The sequence below is a fragment of the Astatotilapia calliptera genome, chromosome 7 (genome assembly GCF_964374335.1).
Source record: "Astatotilapia calliptera chromosome 7, fAstCal68.1, whole genome shotgun sequence".
Taxonomy (NCBI): Eukaryota; Metazoa; Chordata; class Actinopteri; order Cichliformes; family Cichlidae; genus Astatotilapia; species Astatotilapia calliptera.
In genome coordinates, this window is record NC_137428.1 from 37,838,193 (window position 1) to 37,865,951 (window position 27,759).

The following is a 27,759-nucleotide window of genomic DNA, read 5'->3' on the forward strand; positions in this document are numbered from 1 at the left end:
AGGACTATATACATTTGAGTGTGTATAAATAGTCCTGTTTGTCTCTTCATCTACCTCGCATTACTTGCACTTCCAGCACTCCTTTTTTTGTGGATTTTTTTTGATAAGAAAATGAAGGCTTGCTGTGTAAAATACATCAGTATGAACTATATGCCACATTTCATGTGTAACGCTTTAAAGCAGCAGTGCCTCATTTTGTTCTTCCCCTTTCTTTGTGTCTCTTCCTCACTTTCTCTTTTTGGTTCTCTGGTGGAAGGAACTAAAATGCAAGAAGAAGAGGTGAGGAAGTACAAACTGAGAAATGGGTAAGAAGGATATGTGTGGGAAACACTGGGTATCCCGTCTTTATGACACCATACAGATCCCAGAGTAGAAAAACCTATGTGAAAGTGAAACTTTGGCCATGTTTAATCCATCACTGAAGCAGGATATATATAACAAGACCCCCCCCCCCCCCCCCCCCCAAAAAAAAGCAGAAGAGGTCTAAGTGTTTAAAAAAATGGAGAAAATCATCCACCATGCTGGAAATGTCCTTTGAAGGATTTGATGATAAACTTTCCTGGTAATCCTCTGACCTTAAAATCACTCAACCAGCAGAGTGTGGTTAGAAATATTGTCTAGTTGCTGGCGTTGAGGTGAACAGAGGCCTAATGTGCAGTCAGGCGTGAACAGAAAGAGGCACATTAAAGGCTTTTCTTCATGTGTGAAGTCTGCATAGTCAATTCAAAATGGGCGGAGCCTGTTTTGGGGCATCCTTCGTGTAAAGCTCCTTCAGTTTTTATGGTGCTACCTGTCCTTCGTGTTCATGATGTCACAGTGATGTCACAGTGGTAGATCTGACCACGTGGCTAGGGCTTATAATTGCAGCGGGTGGAAGCAGTGGTGGAAACAAAGAAGAGCAGGGCACGGGGCTTGCTGCGGGCCAGCCGTTGGCCTCTGCCAGCTCTGCTGGTAGGCTCTCGGCCAATCGCGTCAGCTGCTCCTCTCCCCGTCGTATGAGGTCGTCCAGGTGTCGCTGGCGGATCAGAAGGGAGGGCTTGGTGCTGACGAAGCGCCGGTAGTCTTGGAGTTGGGGTTCGCTGAGGTAACTGGACAGGATGGCGTGGACCACGCGCTGCCGCCGGTCCAGGTTCTCCTTCAGCTCTCGAGCGTCTTCGGTTTGGCGAAGGAGGAGAGAGCGCTTGTGATTAAGGGAGTCCTGAGGAAGAGGAAAACAAACACATATATCAAACACATACATCTATATATCTTCTTTGAAGGCTAGCTCTGTGGTCGGCATGAAGCTGGACACTCTGGTGACAGTGGCAGAGAAAAGGACATTAAAGAAACTGCTGGACATTATGAACAATGCTGGGCATCCTCTGCACACGGCCATAAACAATCAGAAGAGTCTGTTCAGTGACAGGTTGCTTCTCCCCAAGACAAGAACTAACAGACTTAAAAACTCCTTTGTCCCACACGCCATCAAACTGTTTAACTCCTCTCTGGAGGGGAGAGGGAGGGGAAACAGGAGGACAAAGGAGGGGGGAACAACTAAGCTGTAGTGCCTCTTCACCTCACTGTACAATACCTTTTGTGCAATACTTTTTGTAAATAGTCAACAGTGCAATAGACTCAATACTTGAAATGTGCAATTCACTTGTATTTTTATTTTTTATTCCTATTTATTCTATTTATCCCCTTTGTATATTTTATTTATATTTGTCTCTGTATTTATATATATATATATGTGTGTGTGTGTGTGTGTGTGTGTGTGTGTGTGTGTGTGTGTGTGTGTGTGTGTGTGTGTGTATATATATATATATATAACAATTCTGTAACTGTAACTTCGGTCGTTGCTGTGCTTTTTTTGGAAGTCGAATTTCCCAGAGGAACCCACCCGAGGGATTAATAAAGTTCTATCTTATCTTATCTTATCTTATCTTATCTTATCTTGTTTATATATTTCAAAATCACATGCCAATAATGCTCGTCCTCGCTCTCCTGTAGCTTGCATTTTTTCCTGTTTATTTGTTGCCTCTCCACAAGGAAGGGAGTTCTTTCTCCCTACAGTCCCCAAGTGCTTGCTCACAGTGGATCTCCTGATTATTGGGGTTTTCTTTCCAGTGTTGCAGTCTTTACCTTATCTTTACCAAATGCTTTGAGAGGACTGTTGTTATACAAAGAAATTGTCTCTAATAACTGCTGTGTTTGTGTTACCTGGGGAAATGAACTTAATGCAATAAGACATTGCGACTTAATTCTTTAAATCACTACCATGTACTTTATAACAGTGGCACTGGGTAAACAAGTGGATAGTACTTCAGCTCCCCCTTGTGGCTACAGATGGGAAAACTTCTTTCTTTTACAAAGTGTTCTTAAACGTGACTGCAAAAAAAAAAGCTCATTAAAGTATTCATAAACAACCGATAAGATGTATAAAATCAACTGTTTGATCTTCTTAAAAAAACAACCACTGAACACAACTGACTGCTTTTATAACACATTTACCAGAATTGGTCTGAGTTTGAGGCCAGGGCAGCAGATAACCACGAGGTAAAAGTTAATATTTCATCTTTGAGTTGACTCAAAAGTTTAGACCTATTATGTCGTCGGGTGAGAGCAGATAAAGATACAGCAAACATTAACAGAGTCAAACATCGATTGTCTTCACTGATTCAAGCTCATTTTTTTTCCTGTGTGCTCCTTTGTTCAGAAAAAGGGGTTGAAATAAACTCTCATATATCAAAATATTTGGGACTGAAATCTTTGTTGGGACTATTTTTAATATCTGAGATGATACAGACACGGCTTAAGTCATACAGCAGAACTGCACACTATTGAGATCAGGGTTATTAAACACAATTATTCACAGACCTTCCAAAAAAATGAAGAAACTTTTTTTTATATATAATTTGGACTGTCTTCCTTTGACTCTATTGAATTTGAAAGCATGCAGGTAAAGGGAAACAAATAATAAGGAAAACAGCAGGGAGGCAGATAGTGTGGTGCAAAAGTTAAAGTCCCTTTCACTGTCAGTTTTGGTCCTATAGAGGACCAAAACTGACAATATCAGGATTCTGATAAATATTTATATGTATTTAAAATAGTCAAAAATGTAAATAAATATAGAAATTAATTCATAAAATCTGGCAGAAATTTACCATCTTGTTTCAGTTTAGCTTTGTGTTACTTTTCCCATTTGCTTACTTAATTTTCTGTTTTATTTTAGTCATTTCACCTCTTCTGGAATTTATCCATATTTATTTCCCCAAATCTAATTCTCTATTATTCTTTTCACACATGCCTACATATACTTCTAATAAATCACATAACTCAGTCTGAGATGGTTTGACCCCCAAGAACCTTGATCTGGATATCAGGCACTTAGTATAAAGACACTTCAGACACTGAAGTGTCAATGTGCCAAAGACATTAAAGGTATATGGAGGAAAACTGTCACCGTATGAAGGGCAAAACTAAACCTAAAATGAATTGAATTTAGTTACTGTCCCATTTGTTTTACTGCCTGAATCACAGAACTGCAGGTGTGATGCAGGCAGGTGGACTCTGCATGTCTCACCCTCTCTTCAGCCGCTTCTTCTGGCGACAGCCCGTCTCTCTGCAGAGCGAGCAGAGATCTGTCAATCCTCGACAGCCGGCTGCACAGAGACAGCAGCAAGTTCACGATCCTCTCCAGATCACCTGCAAACAACAAACAGGTCAAAGACATTTTTCTTACCTTTTAGAAAGAACCTATTTCCTTGTCTGCAGCTCATATTACCTGCGGTGTTCCACAAGGCTCGATTTTAGGTCCTATTATATTTTTTTTATATTTGTTTATTCATTCTCCAAGGTCATTAAGCCTCTTTCCACTAAAGATAGAAATACTTACGTCTGAAACTTGGGGTCCCTTAAAGCCTATCTGCTGTGGAAGTGTAATGAAAATGACATATTTCTGCTTTTTGTCACAGCATCACTCTGATGTCATACCGATGAACACGCTGTACTTGTCCTTCTCGTTGGTTTTGAGGTGGTCCTGCACCATTGTGTCGATGCTATCCCCCAGCGCCTTGTGATGCTTCTGCTCCTCACACAGCGCCTCTTTCTCCCGCTTCAGAGCCACCACGCTGCTCCTAAGAGCTTCACACAGCTCCACCTGGTGGACAGCAGGAGAAATGTGAAAACAGTTGGCAGTTTTACCTTCTGCTGCAGGGATTTTAGGCAAATATTTAAAAATAAGACTCATTTACAGATTTATTGGTTTGTGCACCTACATTATATCTTAACACTGTTAATTATTCACATTTTAACGAGAAATTATTATTTTTATTTTTTATTTTACCTTCCTGGTGTTGAGATCCTTCTCTTCTTCATCCAGATTGGGCTCCTTCTTTTGATCTGCCGCCGTGCTCTGAGCAGGATCGCAGATGCCAGCCTGGGTCCTACAAAGATGACAATACTATTTAAAAACAGATATTTTTGATGTGACAGCCCTGTATTTTATCCATTTTAAAGCATTTGAAAGAACAGAAACACTTTTTCAAGGTCGATTTAAAAACCAGGCTGATGAAGTGGAGGCTCACATTAAAGAAAAAGCTATTTTACTGACCAGATACAGTCTGTTATGCCAGCAACACAGTACCACTAGGTGTCAGTGTTGCTGCAGGAATAAGCCTGAAGGGCTGATTAGATGGAAAATGTAAAAAAGTTGTTTTATTCCTACTTGTGGCCTTTCCATTAAAACAATATAATCAGATAAAATATGAAGAGCTCTTTTGGATCAGAGAGATGCAAGAGTTTATAAAACAGGCAAAAGAAACCCCACCTTCATCAGCTCTAGCAGTTCATCCTCTGGGTGAACTCATTAGTAATAATAATCCAGTATTAAGACACATTTTAGGTACATTTTTTGCACTGTGTCAAAGTGTATTTTCATATTGCAGATTTCTGAACTTTCTAAATGTAAATAGCGATGAACACACTCTTTGTTTCACAGAGTTTAAAAAGTCACATGCATTAGGTTCATTTTTCTACCTGTATGACCATCCTGGTTATTAAATAACATTAAAAGGCACATGCAGTCCCTCAGTTTGGTAAAACTGCACCAATATGGAAATGCCAGATTCCAGACAGCAGGAATGAAGAAGTTCCTTTTCCTCTGATGAAATCAGGCTAGGGAGGGGCAGCCCTGCCCCAAGTGGTTGGGGGTAAGTGGGTGACTATCGATTTGTAAGTCATAGCACACCACTATACAACTCATTTTGAGTTTTTTTGGGCGTCCTTTCAAGTCCACTAAAAGTATAAAAAAAAACAGCTGCTTGGTTTTCTTAGTTGTGAAATCCCTTTTAAACCTTCCACTTAACTCACTGTCCTTTTTAAAAATATATATTTTTAGCCCCTATACATACCATCCCATTCAGGTAATGATGTTTAAGAAATTCTCATGTAGGTTGACAACGCTGTCCAAACTGTGCTGCTCTTAATCAGGTTTGTCTGGTCTCACCTGTCTGACTTTGACACTCAGTCAGCAAAGGAAGCTGATTTTGAACCCGCAGGTTACCTCATCCACTCGAGCAGGGTTAAAGACCTCGAGAAATCGAAATAAATTCGATGCCGGGTTCACTCATGACCCCTAAGAGTACTTCACAAGGAGTGTGGCAGCAGAGAAAATCAAAGAGGTTCAAAAGCACAACCTCTACAATAACGGCTGTTTGTCTTCTCATTCTTTCTGTGAACAACGCGTTCGCCAGCGAACCAAAACACACTTGAGATGTCACTGACATCACAGGCTGTGACTTGCAGGGACAGCTGAGGCTCCCAATGTTCCTCCTTTGCTTTGACAGCAGCAGATAAGAGGAAGGAGGCTGTCAGCATACACAGCAAGGGTGATAAATGCTGGTTTACAGGAAGTCCATTACCCCCAAAAATGTTCGTGTCGTGCTTCAGTCCCATAAAAGTCACTCTGTGCAATTTTGCTCTTGAGGCTAAATAAACAGAGTCATTGTGGAGGCCTTTAGTTTTGCCTTACATAAAGCACTTTAAACAGCATCACCAGACTGTTTAGTGCACTCCAGTCTTGTAATTATCCAACTGTTTGGAACCAACTATCTTTGATTGTAAGCCTTTGTTTGTTCTGTGTAAGTGGATGTATCAGAGTGGGAATGATTCTGAGTGAATCTGCCGACACAATAAACAAACTAGAAAGGTTACACCAGCGCGCTGTACTATGAAGCAAGTTCTACATACCCATTTTCATAATTGGCTTAACATACACCGATATTGGGCTAAGTGGTCACATGAAGTTGGTTATCAACTTTATATGCCAACCCAGTCTTTCTTAATCTAGCTAGGAGCCCATTCACGTGAATAGATGATTTGACAGCATGTGACCAATCAAAGACATGGTTATTAAAGACATTATAAAAACTCAAAGCACTTAGAGTGTGCTGTCATTATGCAGATGTGCACAGATCCTGAAGTAGAAAGCCTGAGTAAATAAAATAAATAAAGAGAACAAGCAACATTGTGAGATCCATTATGAATCAGATTTTTAGGTTTTGTCAAACCAGCTAATGCAACAAAAGCTTACATATGTGGGACCCTCTCAATATTCAGAAATAAGAAATCCATTGTTGGTTTATGATAAAACTCAGTTGAATGACCTCAAGGACGAGTCTTGAGTCATGTTAGCTGAGAAGTGTGACTTTTGTATCAAAGAGGGAGGGAGTCTGGAAAGTGCCTTAAACCTGCATTCTTTTAGATGACCAGCAGGGGGCAGCTACTCTGCCTGTCAGATTATATAGACATCTCTTAGAAATTGAGCCTCCTTCTCCTTTGATCTATGACCTCAGTAAACACTTTCCTGATGTGTTTATGGCCTTGATAGGTAGTTTCAAGTCTAATTTAATAGAGTTTGGTTTTCTTTTTGTACACTTGGGTCCAATTTAGAGTCAAATAGATGATAAAGCAGGCTTTGCTTTAGGGCGCGACCGCCCTCAACCCTGATTCTGTACAAACTCACTCCCCAAAAGAACAAATTAGAAAATGCAGCCAGAAATAAAAGGGTTTGCTTACCTGTCATCCTCTTGGCTGCTGCCTCTGTGGGTCCATTGTGATTTCCCAATCAGTTTGCTGTTTGGAAAGATCTCCTCCAATAGCTCTATAGTGGATTTACCTCCCCACGTGTCCAAGAGGGGCGCTAGAGAGGGGTCCTGCAACACCTGGAAAAAAGAAAAGAATAAAAACTAAGCACAAAAAGAAAGGTAGTCAAAATTAAACAATTTCTTGTAGTTCAAAATCAGTCATAGCATTGCACTGGAAAAGAGGGGAAAGGAGTTGCAGTTGAAGACCATAAACAGTGCAGTGAACTCCAGACCCAGGAATAAATACTGGCTGTACCTTTTTACACTGAAGAGAAACATTTTCTGACAAAGACAAACTTAGATGTATTGTTGAATTTTTTGCACTTGTGTTTCTTATATAAAAAATCTCAGAGATTAAAAGTGTAGTTAAATTTCTTTACACTGACAAAAAGGGGAGTTAAACTGCTCTGGCCCACTTAAGATCAAAGTGCACTCTATGTGGGCCATAATGTGAAATGAGTTGGACATCCCCACTCTAACCCTTTAGAGAAAAGTGAAGAGGACTTGTGTGTGTGTTGGTTAGAAAGATTATTTTCTTTGTCTTGTGATTGCCATTGTAGAACAATTTAAAAACAGAGTCATATTCCGCTTGCCTAGGGTTAGGTTTGAGGTTGTCACTGATGCTATTAAGTTATGCAACTTTTTACATTTGTAAAACCCTTTTTATCAGGTAAAGCTACCACATCACAAGCCTGCCAAAACTATTCCATGTCATTTGGGAGGCTAGGTTGGTATCTTTGAAGAAAAGTCAAACAGTTCCTAGTAAATGTCCAATTGTATATTTACTTGAAATCTCATCCCTATTAAAAAATGGGAACTCTTGAAGTAGATTTCCCCTGTTCTCTGTCTGCTAAGCCCCAAATATCTGATGATTCCTCCACACACAAAGTCCCGAGACTCTCCAGCAAGATACAAATTGACTTCAGACACTCACCAACTGCTGAGCCAGAGCCTCCACTCTCAGCTCTTCAGATGTCTTCTCCCTTTTGGGCAGCGGCTGGTACTCAAGGCTTAGGTTGTCCTCTGTGGTGGCAGATGTGGTGGTTGGAGTGATGGTGGAGGGTTGCATTGAAGGAAGTTGACTGGGCACAGAAGAAGAGCTGACTGGTAAAAACTGGGGGGAAGACTTTCTTGTGGAAATGGTGGAGAACTCCGAAGTGGAACTAAAGTTGGAGAAATGGGAAAATTAACGGAAGAAGAAAATAATTTTTAAAAATCAAAACAACAGTAATGACATTTCAAATAAAACACACAGATATTGTAAAACAAACCTTCCCACTGTCTCCTCCTTAGCCTCCAGCTCCAGCTCCACAGGAGGAGGTGGAGGAGGGAAATCCTCAGTGATGTTTGTCTCCCTGATTGGAGGAGAAAAAGGTGGAGAAGGAGGTGGTGCAGGATTTTGGAGGAAGACCTCATCATAGTCCTCCAGTGGTGTGCCTGTGGAAGTTTTGGGAGGTTGCTGTTGGCTGACGGAGCCAAAGAGGCTGGTCTCTGAGATTCGCAGTGAGGACAGGTGGACAGTCGGATGGGAGAACGGCAGAGGAGAGGATGTGCTGCTTCCGCTACCCTTCCTTTTAGGTGAGGTTGGTGTCACTGGGGAAACTGGTTTTACATTTTCTTCAGAAAGTCCGCCTCTTATCTCTAAACTGGAGGCTCTGCCTCTGTAAGTGTGCTTTGCGGTGTCCTGTAACAGGGTGGCGTCACTCAAACTGTGTCTACTCTGTTTTTCACGTTCAACACCAGAAATGTTACTTTCTTCACCACTGCCTACGCTCACTTGCTGGATGCCAGGGAAAGTGATGCCATCCAGATTGGCCTGGCTCAACCTCTCGCTTGATTGCCACTCATCGCTGCCTCTTTCCTGAGTCCTGGGTGTTGACAATGGGTAGGGCAGGCCAACAGAGGCTGCCAAGGTGGAGGTGCTTTGGGCACGCTGGCGCTCGCTGTTCCTCTGCCGTTCCTTACGAATGACCGGTGTTTGGGAGAAGCCTGGGATTTAAAAACAAGGAGGCTAGTGAGTTAAATTCAGTGAATCCTGGAGTGTGTCATAATTGAATAATAATTAAAAAGGCTGCAAATTTCACACTTTTTAATGTTGTTTTTTTTTTAATTTCACTCACCTGTAGAGGGTCCTATGGGCTGGGAGGTGTTCATGCTGTTCTGGGATGGAGAGATGAAGCCTTCTGGTACATGGACGTTTGCAGGTCTTAAAGGAAAACATGAAGAAAAGAATAAAGAAAGTGAGGAAAACAGTGGTACTGAAAATATATCTACAACTAAGCACATTTTGTTGGTTTAAAATTTGGACAGCAATGGGATATCTTATTATCTGACAATAAGTGGCTCCTGGTTAGCGTTCAGCTCTAGTAGGTCAACTGACCGTCATCGATTCCGTTCATTATAGAAAGAATTTCTAGGTATAGCCCGGAGCTTCCGGTTCAGTGGCCTCAGGATAATATATTTGCTTTTCGTGTATATATTGGAACCTGCGGATGTTGAGCGCGGATACAGAAGGCAGAAATGAGTTTCATCTGAAGGGTGTTTCGGACCACTGTTAGATAGGAAGAGAAGCGCAGTCATTTGGGAGGGATTCCAACTAAAGATGCTTCTACTTCACATCAAAAGGAATTGGTGATGTGGTTCAGCATCTCACTACAATGCTTTCTTGACTCCTCCTACATGGGATGGAGGACCCTACAGAAGAGCGAGGCAAACGTGAGAGACTATGTTTCTTGCCTGGGTGGGGAATGCCTTGGTGTTGAACTGGAGGAGGTGGGTCAGGAGAGGGAGGTCTAAGTAACTCTGACTGCAGAAGTCTGGGTCGCAGAGGCAGACTCTGCGACCCAGACACAGGTAAGTGGTAGAAAAGCATTGCATGGATGATCTCATGATTTAATTATTATTTTATCATTTTATGTCATTCCTATTCCCCAGAGAGTAAACCATAGATTATTATGAAAACTGGATGCCAAACTCACTGATGTTGGATTCACGGAATTTGCATTAGTGGGTTTTTTAATTTGACAAAACTTCTTGCAGACATAAAGTAATCGACTTTAATTAAAGTTCCAGGTCGACTGAAGACCATTAGAGAAAATTCTTCTCGGTCTGCAGTGGTTTATAGCTGCAACATTGTTTCTGGCAGCTGGTCAGAGTATTGACTTGTGTGTGTTTCATGTTTTCTTAAAGCATGTATGTGGGTATGTGATCAGGATGCCTCTTGGGCGTCTTCAATTGGAGGTTTTCCAGGCACTTTTAACTGGTAGGAGAGTCCTGGCTTAGACTGAGAACATGCTGGAGAGACTATAGATCACACTGACCTAAAAATGCCTCGAGTTGACCTGAAATAACTCGCTTAGCTGGCTGGAACTGTGACCCCAGATAACCACAAGACAAATGGATGGAAACTAGTACTGCTGCTTTAGGAGACGTTACTGGCTGTCAATCCATAAAGTAATATAAAATATATGCAAAGTGTTGTTTTCAGGTTTAAATAAAGTGCTATTGACCTTTAGTTGTTCCTAACATCCAGTGTCCTAACTGTGATCTAAACTACTTTTGATCTTATCAGCTGTTTGTGCTCAGTTATCTGGATTTCTGCCCTCGTGTTCCTGGTTATATCCAGACACCAGACTGATCTGTGTAAACACACACTCAGAATTCCTCAGATTGACTTTTCACCTTCACATTTTAAGGGCAAACATATTTAAATGTCTGTAACTAATAAATCCCTGCAGACAAGAGTTGGTATTCTGTTTATTTTTCCCTCTCAGTGCCAGGGAGTTTTTCCTGCTTCTTAAAAACTCCTCATTCCTCCCTTATTTAACTCCTTCTTCTCTTTCTTTCTCCACCCTGAACTCCGAGAAGGCCAATCTTCTGCCTCATTTTGTAACTTTATACCCTTTCTTCCCTCCTCTCAACTTTAAATACTATACCTCCCCTTGCCTGTTCTCATTTCATACAACAGATACTCCCTTCTTTTTCTCTAAAAGCTTTTCAGAAAGCTGCCTGGAGTTTCATTTCTAAAGAACAGAAGAAGTAAAGCTGTAAAACCTTCTTACACCCTCCTTCCTCTTTTTTTTAAAACTTTTACTGGTTCTCAGTTGCTCCTCTTCTTTCCTTCTTACCACCACCTTCCGTATTCATCCTTTTCAACTCTTGCATGTCATCTGTTCCTCCTTTCACCCATATCTCCTTTCACCTTCTCCTTTAGTTCTGTGTCTCCTTTAGCTGTTGCCCCTGTGCCTCCATCACCCCCAATCCCTTATATCCTTTATATCCAGTCCTCCTTTCCTTCTTTCTCCCCCTAAATGTGTCCTTCTCTCCGTGATGCCAACAGCTGGGCACAAGATGATTTTAAAATAGCAAAGAGCCTAAAGCAAGCACAGTCTGAGAGTCCACAGCCTTTTATGGAAGAGAGCTAAAATACCGCATTCAGCAATGAACCTGAATTCCCACGATCCCTCAGTCCTTAGTCACATTTTAAACCTTATCTACTAAACTGAACGAATCGCCAGAGAAAAGGCTCTGCAGAGAGACGTTCAGGATCTTAACTTTTGTTGATTATGCATCGATGAAGACTGATTAAACTTTCAGACACTTCAAATAGCAGAATTCTTGTCTTAGCAGAATTCTTTTTACTCATTTACAAGCAAAGTTAGGTTATTATGCTTTTGTTTTACTGATTGTCTGACCCACTTGAGCTCACACCGGGCTGTATGAGGACCAAGAAATCACTTGCACGGTGCTGTACTTGTAAATAAAGTTATGGATCCTTGATGGTCATATGACAGGAAGATAGTAATGAAGGACCAGAAGAACCCACCAGGTGAAACCCAGACATGGTGGTCATAGAAACGCGGCGTACCTGTCGGCAGCCAGAGCACAGCGTTCATGTTCCGAGATGAAGACGCCAAACATCCGGACATCGTCTGGAAGGAAGTCCTGAAACACAAAGAGAGAAAGTGGAATAATCAATTTCTTGTAGTTTCATACATATTAATGTATGTATGTTTAGCCAAATCAAAGCTTATAACCTCTAAAAACCCTTGGCACATTAAGGTCAAGTACAAGAAGTCAGTTTTACTTCTTGATATCCAAGGAGTCACTGGCACCTTAATGTCAAAATAACCTTTTATATATTATAGATTTTTCCACTTTTAGGGTCACCCAAATGGAAATATTTGAAAACAGAGAATGCAAAAGCAAAAAAGCAAAAATGAAATTTTCTAGTTTCTATGTGGGTAAAACCTAACCTTAAAGCAGGCCCCTGGTGACCTGGTGGAACTTAAGACATTAAAATTCCAGAAGATGCTTTCTGCAATTTCTTTCTATGATTATCCAGGTTTAGATGCAGATGGAGATGATAAATTAAAGGGTTCTGCCTTGATCTGGTTGCTGAATAATAATAATAATAATAATAATAAACTTGTGGCATGGTCTGCGGTGCCACTGCAGGAGAGGCGGAGGCACCCGAGCGGCATCTGCAATCACGCATCACTGGCAGAAAGAGTCCTGTCAGGTGTTGTTGTTGGTGATGTGTGTTCGGCTGGTGGCTGGAAGCTGCTGTGAACAGCAAACGTGTGTGTAGTAATAAAGAATTCTGAAAAGCATGGAAATGTCATCGAGTCTGCCATGGTTTAGTTACAAAACTGATTACTGCAGTCGCAGTAACCAGGTGTAATGTGTAATCACTTTATTTACTTTAATGAAATCATTCTGTTCTTATAAATCACAGTGTGTGTACAGTAGAATTATCCTTATCTGAATCAAGGGGTTTCTCTCATGTTTAACGCCATTCTTTGAGCTCTTGGGCTTTATAAATCAAGACTAGCAAGAAACACTAAATACTCCTGTTCCTGTGTCTCTGAGCTGTTTGAAAAACCCAGACAGCGCCATCAGCGATCACAAGTCTGACCACAGACCTTATCACACATTAAGACCACATGCACTGATGTCTCTCCAGCAAGCCGACTTTGACCTGTAAACTCTCCTTTGGCATGTTTCGGCAACGATCCGGGAACATAAAGTTCTTAAATTTAACCCCTTAACATCCACCACTTAAAGGCAGGATTTAGGGTTAGGTTGCATTTTAGCCTCTAGCTTCAGTAATTAGAAGATGTTACATTTCAGATCCAGCCTTTGGCTGTCATTAAAAGATTTCTGGAAAAAAAGAGGTAAATTTAACTCAAACCCTCAACTTGGACTGAGCTGTAATGATGTTTATGTGACACGGGCAGGTCTGATTACTGAAGGAGATAAAGGATGAATTTATCCGTTACAGCATTCCTTTAAGATGCATGTAAGCACGTGTGTGTGTGTTTGTGTTTCTTATCATCTGCATCAGACAGCGCCCAGTCACCATCCCGGCTCACTGGCACCTCACAGGAAACCCTGAGGATTTGGGCTATTTCCTGTGTGACTCTGGTGCAAATGTGATCAAATAAGTGGAAATACAAACAGGTCCATGAATGCCTCTTTAGGCCAAAGTGGAGGAAGGGAACGAAGTGACAGACTCATGAAGGTTTATCAGACACCAAAACACTGCAGTGTTTTATTATCGCGGCGTGAATTATCTTATCTTTCACTGTGACAATCTAAAAGTAAGCTGCAGAAATACTCAGTTTACATTACAAAGTAATGCATTCCTGTTTCATTGGCTTCTGCAGCACCGGGCTGGGTCACATGACGCTGAAGTCTCTGTTGGCAAAGGCTGAGCTGCTTGTTTTCCCAAACCCTTTTTTATATTTGGATTATAGCGTGCTCTCTGAGTCGCTGGAACACAAAAACCTCTCTAGGACAGACGCTGATTATAGCTATATTATTTGTATCATCTGCAAACATTGACTTAAACAATTCTAAGTAAAAATGGCTTTGTTTCTCTGTTTCCTAATAGTTATGTAACCAAAATAACAGACAGTTTCACTCCTGTTTGGGAAATATTATTATTTCTATTTTGACATATTGGATTAATATAATGTTTGACATATGGACCTTCAACACTTCACTTACAGTTTAATTATCCTTACACTACATTTTCAAATCACTATCTCACAATGGGTTAAGTTGGCAGCTGCTGCCTTTTGAATCTTGAAGTTTGAAAATAAAACTTTGTTTTCTTGTGATGTCACAGCTGGTGGCTGCATGCAGGGCGCTTGATGTGCATCTTCTGATCTTTTTAACCTGACGCTTGATGGTCGGCATGATCGACAGAGTGATGGGAAAAAGCTGGAAAAGGTGAGATGCTGTGTTATTTGTTATTTCTAAAGTCCCAATGTTATTAGCATATAACTGCAAGATCCTTCCTATTACAGAAATGACAATCAATCTCTAAAATGATAATTTTTTAAGATATACTTATTACTGTAATTTTATTTATTATATGTTCATTATAGTTAATTAAGGACCACCATATAAATAAACAGGGAAGGCATAAAGAAAGGAAAGGAAGACCTCCCATACAGAACCGAGCAGGAAGCAGATACGACAGATAGCTCATGAAGAGGAGGAGGTAGGGTGGAGGTGGCTTGTAGATGCGCTGCAGCTTCCTATGTGAGATTTGGCAAATGGATGAGTAGAAGGCTATCTGAACTAGAAGCTGGTGTGCTGGCACGAGATTGGCTGCTTTTTCCTTGTCTGCCTGAAAGAATGATTTCTTGCCTCTACATTCACGACAATAACCGCTGTGAGCACCGCAGCGGAGCAGAGCGTTACCTCATTTAGTCTCTCCATGATGGGGGATGAACGAGAGCGAAAGTGCTGAGGGGGGGCTCGCGTGTCCTCGGATCGCTCCAGGAGATTCTCAGCTGAGGCTGACTTCCCTGTTTTGTGAACTGACCCAGCCTTCTGCAGAGCAACATTGAGCTGCTTAGACAGTCCCCGGTTGACTTGAGGCTCTGCAACTTGCTGTTCACGGCCCAGGCTCGGCTCTCTGATGGATGACTGGCTGTGTCTCCTGAGCTCTGCTTCAGGAACAAGATCCTGGTAGATCTGATCAAGAGTTGAGCCAGAAGGAGTGCTAAGAGAAGAAAGCAGGAGAAGATTTAACGTTTTATAAAATCGGGAGCCACCAAAGTGTCCTAAACAATGCTACTAAGAGAATTAGATTCAGCTGGGGCCTGTTCTTGCATACCTTGATGGTGGGTGAGCTGGTGGCCTCGGTGTGGTGACCCTGCCTGGGTAGAAGAAGTTAGACTGGTGGCTCCGCAGGTCAGGAAGAAGAGTTGAGTTGGGGTGCTTCTCCCCCTGAGGAGAAGCTGGACATGGGTCTTGGAGGGAGAGCAGGCTGGAAGCGGAGGAGAGGCTGAGGGAGTCTGAGTAACAGGAGGAGGCTGAAGACAAAGGAAAGGAGGAAAAGTGATTTGCCTTATACCTCTCACTTAAACCTTTCATTTATCCATGTATCAAACCTCACTGCTCCACCTTTCTGCCTGGATACTTTACCAGGCACCTGCACCCACCTGCATGGTTAACATTTTCAGGCTGAAAATAAGCACTGCGAGGCCTCGAGATGCTCCTCTGTCCTCCCTCATCTTTCCTCACGCCTCTCTTCCTCTCTATGTACTTAGCGAGAGCTTCTTGCTGCACTTGTCGCAGGTCGGGCCTTGATATGGCATTCTGAGAAGCTCCACTCCCAACAGAACCTGCAGCAGGTTCAAACACCTTCCGACGGTCTGCCACACTGGTTTCTGGAAGAGAAAGAAAAAAATGGATTTCAGCATTTCCAGCAAAGTAACTAAACTGGAATCATTTGAATAATTTGTTTACCACACAAGGGCAAAAGGAGTTTGCTTTTAAAAATTGGAAATCTTACCTCCTCCACGCCGGAATAAGGACATGGTCTCTGGGTCAGAAATCCCAACCTCATTCATGTTCTCTGGTTCTGAGTATGAGCGCTTCTTCTGGTCTGCCGTCAAACGCTTGCGGCCACAAATCCGCCGTGAAGGAGGCTGTCCAACGGGTGGGACGCTGGGGAGGGGTGGTGGGCTAGAGCCTCGAACATCGGGAGTAACCAAGTGCCTCTCCTTGGGTGTGTGAGCGGAAGTGACCAGAGGTTGTGACTGTGGCGTGATGACAATGCCCCGTGGCTTTGGCATGGTCGTGGGGCCTTTTTTCTCCAGTGAGTGGTATTTGGGAGGGACGGGTGGAGGCTGCTGGCTGCCAGGGGAGGAGACAGAAGGAGGAGCTGGAGCAGGCTGGGCACTGCCCGATGAGGTGAGGTCCCTCCGTCTGAAGGAGGTGGATCGTAGGACCTTAGACTGGGCGTCTTTCAAGGAGTCCCTGTAAGATCTGTTTGGAGAGACATTTCTTGGATCAGGATCATCACACTGAGCTGTTGGATGTTGGATGTGCCATTGTGATGACTTGTTAAAGGACCTGTTTGTGGATGTGTCCTGCATTGGGGCCATGATCTCTTGGATTTCCTGTCTCCAGGGTAAGTTCTTGCTGCTGTCCTCCTCCTTGGATCCATCTAGATGGAAGCTGCTGCGACTCCTCTGCAGGGCTGAAACTGGATCTGTTGGAGTTCTGAACATCACACGGAAATTTAACCAACACTTTTTAGACCAGTAGTTAGTTATATACTCATCTGTATTTTCAGAATCACTCTACCTGTGTTTCATATGCTCACTGCTGCCTCCTCTGTAGCTCGGAGTCCTTTGGACTTTGATGCCCTTGGTGCTTCTCTCCAGCATGTTTCTGAGGTCCTCTGTTCCACAAGGAGCGCTGCGGCCTTTGTCTGTGATCTGATTCTGAATAAGGAAGCATAAAGTATTGAAAGAAGCTAAGCATAAGGAAGCCTTTTCACTTCTGAGATCATCAGAAGAAATATTTTAATCTTGTTTGCAGTTACCCGTAGATGGGCCTTGTTGTGTGAGGTGCTGTGACTGCGCTGCTTTCCGTTGCGTTGTTGACGTTCGAAGCGACTGACTTTCTCCAAAACAGAGAGGCTGCGAGCGGGCCCTTGGGGGGCATTGCTTTCAGGGCTGCCGCACCGCTGGACCTCGGCAAGGGCGAGCTCCAGGCGGGTCAGTGGGTGCTCTTTGTCTTTGTCCTGCTCTCCGTGGTCCCAGTTCTGGTAGTGCAGAGCGGATGAGTCGCTGAGGTGCTGGGGAGAATGGTGTGAGGCAGAAGAGGGTGGAGCCTGAGGCTGGGCCTGACCAGGTGAGTGGTTGGGTGGAACCTGTCCAAGGGTGAGCCTGGAAGATGCTACAGGCTCTGAATGAATGCTGGACTGGTCTACTGATCTGAAAAGAGATCAAAAGACATCACAGGCGTGAAGCGGCCATTGATTTAAAATCAGACTCTGATCTCTTGAACAATCATGAACTTTCGCAGACCCCACCCACTCTAACTGTACCTGTTTTGGTCTCCCAAGGACTGGACAGCTGCGTAGGGGTCGCTCCTCTCCTGTGATGATGCGCGCCTGACTTCAGGGGCTGAGTAATTTTGGGGAATATGGAAATCCTGTTTCTGCTCTTGGATGCTCTGATGATTCTGGGCTCTTTGGACCACTGTCTCGCTCTCTGTTCCCCCTCCAATAGTTTTGATGCGTGGGTTGTAGGGTCCAAAGCTGGACTCTTCCTGTTGATGCCTATCAAAAGCATGAGACTGAATTACCACCAAAAGCATTTTAATGCTGGTTCTATCCAAAAACTGCAGTTCTTCTGAGCACCAAAATCTGGCTCCAAAAGACTCACAAAAAGGTCCAAATTAGATGTTCATAGCCTGGTACAAAGATCAGCTAATTTCCCCCTTCATTCCTGTACAGAAGGGCCACCTGTTTGGATTTCAGTAAGGTTTAAAGTTAGGGGCGTGGGTGATGTAGAGTGCACCTCCACTACTGCATCTACTGAGCTGGATCATGATGGATGCAGTTTGATAACCAAGCTGAACATTAAGGCCCCCGCCTCGAGCTAAATATGGTTACTTCTGACTTAATGCAATAAATGCTAATGTTGCTTCAAAACTACCAGAAAGAAATGCATGATGTCTATGACTTTGGCAAAACATGACTGTTGTGGATGTATTGGGAAAAACAAAACGATTAAAAGAGGGGGTTATTTCTCTGAGAAGCAAGAACAGTTTTGCTAACATTTTTTAGATGTTAGCTAAATAGAAAGAAAAAGAAACACAGAAGCCTAAACAAACCATCACCTGTCTGTTGGGTAAGAGCTGTGGGGGTAGGATGAAGTGTTAGTTTGGTATCCATTTTCTGTGGCTGACATCCTTCCATCTCTCTGCCCCTCTGTTGCTCCTTCATGTTGCGTTTGCCGGTTGCTCTCCTTGGCCAAGGCTGGGTAGACTCCACAGGGGCCTGGGCTGGGGGAGTTGGGCATCTGTGCATAGTGTGGCTCAGGCTGGGGAACAGGGTAAATGCTGGTAGGAAGGATAAACCGGCTGGCCTGTGGCGTGGGGCCTGCAGATCCAGAGGAAGGCCCGGTAGGGGACGGGGGTTGAGGAAAGCCTCCACCCTGACGGGGCCTTGTGGTGGGGCTGCTCTCTGGACTCTTCTCCATCACCGTGTGGAGCTGACCCTCAGCACCATACGAGCCTTTAGCTGAATCAACAGTCAGAGTTAGTCAGTTTTCTCATCTATACAGTATAAAGCTACTAAAAAGTCATGTCATATATCATTGTCTTTGTTTGAACCTGTTTCTACATGTTTAATTCTCGGAGCACGTAAATGCAGTCATTACCTAAGGCAACGTTACCACTGGAGTGATGCCAGGAGCCTTTCTGCAGAGAACTAAGAGAGATTGAAAAACTTTTGATTAGATAAAATAGTTTAAGTGACTTACCAATTTACACAAGTAGAAAATATTTCACAACTAAAGTACACTACTGCATCGGATATGGCTGCTTTACAAACACATGGCGCCATTCTGCACACTGTCTGTATTATACAGTATTACATAATAACACTCTGCATTATATTGACTCATACTGCAGCTTATAGTGCAGCACCAATCTATTGTGTTGTACCAGGATGTGCTATATAAAAAGCAGATGGTTCTTGGGTACAGCATGTTGAATTGTAGAGTTGTATATTTTAATATGTTGTACTGAATATCATAAAGCATGGTATCATATTGCATTGTATCACTCCATGTCAGTTATTTTAGATTATTTTAGATTTAGATAAATTATATCACATTGCATTACACATTATTGTATCATAACAAAGCACACCATGTTACCATTACGTAGCATATGATATCACATTGTAATCACAATGTATGAACACAGTACTGTAGTGTGGCAAGTTGGATTTTATAATGTTGTGTCATAACATAACATATCATATTGTGACACATGCTTAGTTCATCTTTTCCCACTGCAAACTGCAAGTTATTGTAAAGCATTGTAAAATCAAAATAATTAAATTCTTACTTGGCAAAGCTTCAAAGAAAAACACTTCTCAATAACTTGGTGCCCCAAGTTCAAAGGAAAAAAAAAGTGAAAGTGAAATGGACTTATTCTATCCAGTAAGCCACATGGCTTGATACAATATTGTATTAAATAGAAATATTGTGCAATATAGTAAATTATTATACTGAAATAAAAGATGATGACACTGGATTTCTCTGAGAAGTCAGAAATTAATCAAGCACACCACTAAGCCACTAAAACTATTTTTTTCTGTTCAGGAATGCAAGTAAGTAACTGTAATTTGACATTTTAATCAAAAAATGTGATTTTTTTTATTTGCTAAAGCAATACATTTGAACATGCATTATTAAGAACAATAACTGTATTTTAACATTAAAAACAACATTTTCATTAAAGAGCCTTCTCATGCTGCTGGATTAACCATTAAAATGACCAATACGGTTAATTTAGGGTTGCTGTGTCATAAACCATACATTGGGTGTCGCTCAAATAAATTTGTGAAGCACTGAATGAGAATCAATGTTCACTCTAACTTCATGGAACCTGGTTACCGTAGTGATCTGGCGTGCTCCAGACTGGACCAGGAGTTTGGTCTCTCGTGGCTCCTGATAACGGCATAGCTATCACTGCGCCTTGGTGGAGCAGGCGCCCCCTTCAGGTTCTCATAGGAGCTGCGGTTGGCTGCCGGGGCCCATATTGGTCCTACACTGTGTCTGTTTGATGCCGGTGCACCACCGCTGCTGCTGCTGCTGCCACGGTAACAAACCCCGCTAACTGAACCTGAAACCAAGAGTACCATGGACAAACAATGACGTTACTGAATCAAAGTTACCATACCTGAAAACATGAAAAACATTCCAGTAACAGAAACTTTACCTTCCAGATCTCGAACTATCCCTGACCTGGCTCCGCCCCCGCTTCTGGAGTCGCTGTTACGTAAGAACACGGCAGAGTTGGAGCTCAGCTCGCGCTCCTGAAAGATGCCCTGCTGGGTGTCGTAAACTGACGGGGCATAACGCATGTCAGCCTGGTGCGTCTCGCCACTTCCCCCTGCTCTCTGAGGGACGGTGTCCAGTGAACTGGAGCGCTCTGTGCTGATTGAGGGGGTGGAGGCGTGGTATTCTTGGATGCTGGAGCTAGTGGAGAAAGAGTAATAGGCAGAGTCTCTCTTGCTGTGCAAGTGTTCAATGCTGTTGGACGACCTGGAACACAACAAGTAGTTCAAGACTGTGACACTAGTCCCGATCTCACTGATTAAGGTTTAGTTCAAAGGATAAGCATACAGAGATTTAATGTAATATCCATCAGGTTGTCAGTAACATGTTTAGAGTTAGGGAATATTTCTGGAACTTTTTTTTCCCCATTTAATATACCCAGACAGAGCTTTTAACCCAACTGCACACCAAATCCCTGTAACTTGATTTGAAAGGCATTATCTTCTACTTTCTGGAACTAGGCTGGTTTACCAAGTGGCTTAAATGTAACCTAAGTTTAATTGGTTCAAAGACAACCTCTTTAAAACCACCAGGCCATCAGTGACTGAACCAGGGACAGGTCCAGGTTTAGGGTTAAGTTCTATTTGGGCAACATGCTAAGCAGGTAAATTTTGAAGACCTAGCTATTCAGTTTCAAAAGACCTCTAAGGCTACGTTCACACTGCAGGTGAAAGCGCATCAATCCAACTTTTTTGACGATATGCGACCCATATCCGATCATGGTATGACAGTGTGAACAGCACAAATCCGATATTTTCAAATCCGATCTGGGTCACTTTTGTATGTGGTACTGAATCCGATACATATCTGATGTTTTAGAAAGCGACTGCTGTTTGAACGGTCAGGTCGCATTAAATCCGTCTTTTACGTCACTGACACAAGACAGACGCCAATTATCAGCGCCGGAGAAGCGCCCGAGAAGACATCGTGAACACTTCCTGGCCATCCAGTGTAGATGTTAGTGAAACTGTTTGGAAGACAATGTTGGAGAAACGTGAACATTTTATTTGTACTGTATAATCTGCAGATTCTGACAGAAATCTGCAACTATCCTTTGAAGCACCGCTCCTCTCTAAAACAGCAATAAGGATAATTATTAGGCCATTTGTAAATAACAAAATAACTTTACAACTTAAAGCAAAATTGGGAAACGTAAAGTCCGAAACAAGTCTTTATAGTAAGGGACATCAGTCAAACAATACTGTTTGGTCTGGGTCTAAAACAGAGCACGTGTGTGACGTCTTCTTTTACGTATGTGGGCCACTTTGAGGGTTCACACTAGAGCGCATTTGCTGTCACATTTTATTTGTAGTGTGAACAAGCAGACAAAAAAAATCGGATTTGATCAAAAAATCGGAATTGAGCATTAAGACCTGCAGTGTGAACGTAGCGTAATTTACTTTGCCATTAGTCTCACATTTGGATGTTTCAAATAAGTAAAAATATATAAAAAGGGCTGGATGCCTCTCTTTGTGCCTTCAATGTAACGTCAGTTTTACATTCTGAAGGTAAAACTGACAAATGATTTATATACAAATTAGTATTGGAGTTGCTGTTAGACTGACTTTTCAGCTTATACCTAACAATTGCTGAGGAGTGTTTGGTTTATGCACCTGGCTGAGGACAGCTGGTGGCAGGAGGAGTAGGCCGGGTGGGGTCCACTGAGTCTGTGGTGGGCCAGTGAGTGCTGGTGCTGAGCTCCAGAGTGAAGCTGGGAGGACTGGGGATGGTCCAGACTGTCCATGCTGCCCCTGGAGCTGTACTGGTCCGGACTCTTCCTCAGGTAGCCAGAGTCGAATCCGCCGGAGAGATCGTTGGTCGAGACACTGAGAGACAACAACTCTTACATTTAGTGCTTCATTTCAGTAAAATCTAATTAGAACCAATCACAAAGGACAGCTGAGGCTGGGGAGATGTTGCTAGTTTGTAGCTATTTTGTCAAAATTTCCCTTAGTGGGACAATGACGATGACTTTGAACCATGAAGGGCATTTTGGACATCCCAGCCTCAACATCTGGACACCGCATTACATCTCAATTTCTTTTTTATGCACAAGAGTCACCACTCCAGTGGTCAATAACATGCTTCCATCTCCTTATGAGACACTTTCACACAGTCCAACAAATGGGCTTGCTGCCTCTGATTCAGCACTGTTTGTAGTGAAGCCAAGCCTCTCTTTGAAGAGATGTTTGATTTCCAAGTGTCTTTTTAGCTTTCTTGGTGTCATGTTTGCCTTAAACAACTGTGGAAAGATGACTCACTCGGGCTCATGCTTTCATGACATGGTCTGCTGACAGTTTTGTCTTTCCTAACCACCAGTGCAGCTGTGGATTAACTGGATCAGCTGCGCTGGTGGTTAGCTGTGGCTTGATGTGCCACAGTTGTATGATTCGCACCATCTGCCTACTGCAGAATTAGACTTTTTCTTAAAGGACTTTCTGGGAGAAATCATATAGTAAGGGGAGATATACTGTATAGTGCTGTAGTAATATACTGATGCATGTAACTACTACTAATGAGATAAAGAGTGAGTTTAAAGGAAATTATCCCAACAAGAACAAATGTTTTCTCACAGAATGCATGAATCTCTTCAAGTATAAGAGACTGTCCCCCCTCACAGTGGCGTGGATCATCATTTATTTTTTTAGAAACATATAGAAAGAGAAGATGGTGTTGATAACGTTGGAAATCTCATTGAATGGCTCTTGGTAACGATACATTTCTGTGATGGTTGGATTGTTGTTAAAGGTGAGATGAAAGCTTTTTTTCTCCCCTCCCCCATATCATCCATTCTAGAGCTTTAGTTACTGCTTATATTATAGATAAAGTTACCCAGTTGTACATACGTGATTAAATCAACTCCAAATGCTACATTAGAGTGACATAAACATTAATAAATCAATAACTGTGATCTATGTTAATGATTCTGTGTAATGAGCACTTTTGCTTTAAGTATATTTTGAAGCAGAAAGGTTTGTTTCACCACTTTGCAAAATACTTGAAAAAACTTTCCAGTAACATAAACTCTACTCTGCAGATCTTGCAAACTTTCCAAAAGTGGCACTGCAAAACATTCACTGTATGAGTGCACCCAGCTGCACAAGCCTGAAAACGTTGGCCTGTGTTTTCTACACCAGATTTCTACCCTGAATTTATTTAGGATCAAATATTCTGATTTCCCGTGCTCCCCTTACTTTGTTCGTGCCACCCCACATAAAAAAAAGCATCCTGAAGAAGCCCCTGTTGCACAGCACAAATGTTCGGTCTTATGCTCGAGTGGAGAGCTGACACACTGCTCAGACTGGCATTGTAGCATCTCTTTGAAAGTGACTCAGGCTCTTAGAGAAAAAAAGGGCCAGAACGCCGACATGATGAGGTGTGCGTTCTTTACAACCAGCAGTTGTAAAGCTGGTGATCCGCAGCCGAATGCACCGCTACCTCACTCTGAATGACTGACTGGAATGTAAATGTGCATTGACGTCACAGTTTGACCCACCAAGTCCTTCAACCGAACACAATGCGATTACGACTGTGGAAAAAGAGGACAGCGTCTGGTTGTGTTCACGGACTTCTGTGAGTCTAACTTCACTTTCAGCATCCATCTCTTCGTCAGCTGGATGTCTCATTCTCTGTGTTTTAATCCCACCTCTACTCAGGGGATTAAGGAATGCAAAAAATATTATGCTACATCAGGACAACCAAGTGTGTGAGTGTATGTGGGTTTGTGTTTGTGTGGGTGGATGAGTAGGGGTTTCCATGGGACCTAAAAGAGGGGGGAGGTGGGCTTAAGGAACGCCAATGCTCCGTTCTCCCTCACAGCCACATCAGAGGCTTTTATTTTCCCTCTCACTGGTGCTTCAAAGAATCAGTGATGTAACTTCCTTTGACCAGCAGGTCCACTTCACATAAAACATGTAAAGTTAACTGGCCATGGTGCCTGTGACCTCCAGTGTCAACTGTGATAGGCTCCAGCCAAAGGGCAACCTCTGGGGGATGAAAAATTCAGCCAATGTGAAAGTGGCAGTGCTGGCTTCAAATGTGAGTCTCATGTTAAAATGTCCAAGTTCAGCCATGTCAGCTACTATCACCATTCTTCAGAAAGGACTAAAGTGGATCCAAGTATGCAGACAGATGGAGAAAGGTGGATGAAAAAGAAGGAACTTTATTACTCATAAACACCCTGCATGATGAGGCAGGCTGTTGCTAATACAGTAAATGATATAAAACAACAAAAATGCAAAAGAAGGGAATCAGGGTTAGTAGAGACCACCACTTGGTAAAGACTGAGGGGAAACATAATAATTAAATACACAGCAGTGAAAGAAGGATAATAAGAAACAGGTGAACTCAGGATAGGAAAAAAAACCCCCAAATAAAACAAACAAAGGAAGAAGTAAAAATACAGAAAGCCACGTGAGGCTCTAACTTTCAAAATAAAACAAGAACTGAAGGACAACGTTCTGTTTTGAAGCCTCAAGCTTCAAAATGTCTTTTTTCTCCATCTGCTTGTCAATGGCAAGTCATTCATCACTGAACACACCTCATATAATTCTCCTTTAGAAACCTCAGGGTTAACCAAAATTTACCAAATACGCAATGCTTTATTCACTATGACCCGAAATGAGTGACTGAGCCCATGAACTCATTAGGAAAGTGTCGACCGAGCTCAAGTCCAAATGTTGCATAGGTTTCTACTACACATTTCAGAGTGTAGTAGATCATTAAGCATGGATATAAAAGGAACTTCAGAGGCCGCTAGTGGTGCAGACAAACTGGCTTTTAGACACTCCAGGATTCAGGGGGTCAAAGTTCACATCCTTTGTGAGACAGCAATAAGCAGCTGTGTCTCTTGTCTGTTCTGTTATGCACCACAGGGTCTTAAACATTAAGTTGGTCATGACAAAAAAAGAAACACCAACATTCTAAGGCAAAATTTATAAATAACATTTTGTAAAATAAGATTAGCTTTTAAATAACACAAAAATGAAGGAAGCGTGGCTGTATCACACGGGGTCTTTAGACTAGACTATGCATGTATATTGGCCTGAGATGAGACACAAGACATCACGTGAGTGTCTGCAACCATGAACTTTGACCTTCTGAGTGACTTACAGATAGTGTTGTTGAGTAAACCTACAATCCAGACTTCTAAACATGTCCTCAGACTGTGCTGGAAATGTTTGAGGTCAGGCAGGTCTCAGGCTCTTATTTTGACAGCAGATCGATAAGTGCTATTACCTGCAGGGTGCGCCTGTAAGGAGGGTTATTTGCCACAGCTGCTGGTTGTAAACGCAGTTCTAAAGCTGATGATCAGCAGCTCAAGTGCTGTTATCGCATTTACTGGAATGAGCATAAATGTGTATATGTGTTAATTACCACAATATTATTGCCTTCCTACCTCCAAGAACAAGCATCCACTGAATCTACAAGTCAAGTTATCTTTGACTCTACTGACTTCTCCAGTTATTAACTTCTTTAATGTCTGGATGTTTGAAATGTTAAAAGAAAGGAGATTTACTTTTTTCATATGTAGTGATGACCAGATATCTGAGGCCAGTAATGAAGATGCATTTGTTTGAAACAGGAGGATGTTTGGTTTAATGACATATCCCAGCATGAACTGACAATATTCAATTAAAAATCAAAACTTGAGCAAAATCTCACTCAGGAAATGGTGAAAATGATAATATACTGAACATCAGGGGCTTAGATAATCATTAGATATATATAAGAAACACTAACCTGGCGTGGTAGTTGTGGTGCCACGTGCTGCTCATGCTGTCCATTGCTCCCGGGTCCAGCTCCTGCTGGCCTTCATCGAGCTTCGATGAATGCCATGAATGAGGACGAGATGCCGGCTCAGTGCGTCTGTAGGGTGAAAACAGAGAGAGGGATTTAGAGTGTGTGAAGTACTGGACAGTGTGACCTCCATTTCTAAATGCTGTGATTAAGAGTGTGTTTTCAGGGTTTAGTTAGCTGTGAAGGATAGTGCAGGGTAAGCCAGCCTCACCTCTATTTCTGACCAGACTTTAACATCATCAGCCACTATCATCCAAACCCATTCCAACCCAAACCCAGGTATCCCAATCCAAGCCAGACTCCAAGACTTATCCGCAAATCCAGATTGGCCATTATCATCTACACTCACCCCAACCCAAACCCATCTGTAGTCCAAGCCGATCCTAATCCAGGGTCCAAATGTAAGATAAAGCTAAAGATAAAACCTAACCAAAGTTCCAGCTCAGCCGCTATCAACCAAACCAAAAACTATTCTAACTTAAAACCCAACCCACCGCAACATTCAACCTCAGACCCGATTGTGACCTAAATTCCGATCCAATCCGAGCAAAGCCCTCAAATTCAATATAAACCCAATCCTAATCTAACCCCCAGTCCAAGATAAAGCTAAGCACAAAGCCTAATTTAACCCAGTTCCAGGTCAACCACTATCATCAAAAATCCAACCCAGCTGTTACCCAAAACCCCTCAAATCTTAACCAAACTCCAGTCCAATCCAAGCCTAATGTACGAATTCAGGTAAGACACCATTATCAAAATCCAGCCCAACCCTAATCTAAATCTAACTCAGACCAATCTTAACCAACCATAACCTGAGCCCAACCTCCCTGTGGGTAATGCATTTAAAAGCAACACAATACAGGAATCACATTACATTTCACTCTAATCAAACAATGAATCAGCTGCTCAGCTGCTTGTTACACATGTGTTACACACGTTTTTCAAGCATCTGCAAAATGGACAGAACAAAAAGCTTTCTTTTCATACGTTCTTGCACAACAATCGTCTTGCTGTATGGAGGATTAAATGTTCTTTTTCAAAAAAAGAAAAAAAAGAAACATCATATGATTGAGAAATTCTTCCAAAAAGTCATGACAGATAGGCAAAACAGGCAACTCCCTCGGGGCTCTTGTTTATATGATATCATAATTTGATTTGTGGCATCATATTTAACCAATCAACTAAATATTTCAGCAGTTCAGTTGGTTTCTGGATTCTTGAGGATCATGAATCACTGGAAGGTTAACAATGATCCAAAACAGCACATTTTTTGCCCAATTTTCTCTGAGAAAGTTGAATCAGCTATGGATAAACTGATGGATAAAACCAGAATATTTCTTTTTCTTTTTGTTGCTTGGGGGGCCTGTTAAACATTTCTTGGTTCTGTTGAGTGAATCTGAATTTTGGTTCTTCTGTAGCGGTTTCACTTCATGCGACACTGTTAGGCTGAC

The 27,759-nt window shown here is 42.3% G+C and overlaps 1 protein-coding gene across 6 annotated transcripts in view; it reads right to left on the reverse strand.

Moving 5' to 3' along the window:
* Positions 1–306: 306 nt before the first annotated feature.
* The window catches only part of shroom3 (shroom family member 3), an 80,131-nt gene continuing 52,678 nt past the window's right edge, over positions 307–27,759 (reverse strand). For all 6 annotated transcript variants that reach the window (XM_080303624.1, XM_026174513.2, XM_026174515.2 and 3 more), the window contains 23 exons: positions 26,252–26,377; positions 22,123–22,335; positions 20,391–20,716; positions 20,066–20,294; positions 18,821–18,870; positions 18,279–18,681; positions 17,482–17,715; positions 16,975–17,368; positions 16,734–16,873; positions 16,500–16,649; positions 15,937–16,412; positions 15,584–15,811; positions 15,256–15,454; positions 14,838–15,141; positions 11,992–12,068; positions 9,245–9,330; positions 8,396–9,113; positions 8,059–8,287; positions 7,057–7,202; positions 4,325–4,424; positions 3,973–4,138; positions 3,563–3,684; positions 307–1,198 (listed from right to left, as the gene is read on the reverse strand). In XM_080303624.1, coding sequence (XP_080159750.1) covers positions 812–1,198; positions 3,563–3,684; positions 3,973–4,138; positions 4,325–4,424; positions 7,057–7,202; positions 8,059–8,287; positions 8,396–9,113; positions 9,245–9,330; positions 11,992–12,068; positions 14,838–15,141; positions 15,256–15,454; positions 15,584–15,811; positions 15,937–16,412; positions 16,500–16,649; positions 16,734–16,873; positions 16,975–17,368; positions 17,482–17,715; positions 18,279–18,681; positions 18,821–18,870; positions 20,066–20,294; positions 20,391–20,716; positions 22,123–22,335; positions 26,252–26,377 — 5,503 coding nt within the window. In that variant the 3' untranslated portion in view covers positions 307–811. The remainder of the gene's footprint in view (positions 1,199–3,562; positions 3,685–3,972; positions 4,139–4,324; positions 4,425–7,056; positions 7,203–8,058; positions 8,288–8,395; positions 9,114–9,244; positions 9,331–11,991; positions 12,069–14,837; positions 15,142–15,255; positions 15,455–15,583; positions 15,812–15,936; positions 16,413–16,499; positions 16,650–16,733; positions 16,874–16,974; positions 17,369–17,481; positions 17,716–18,278; positions 18,682–18,820; positions 18,871–20,065; positions 20,295–20,390; positions 20,717–22,122; positions 22,336–26,251; positions 26,378–27,759) is intronic.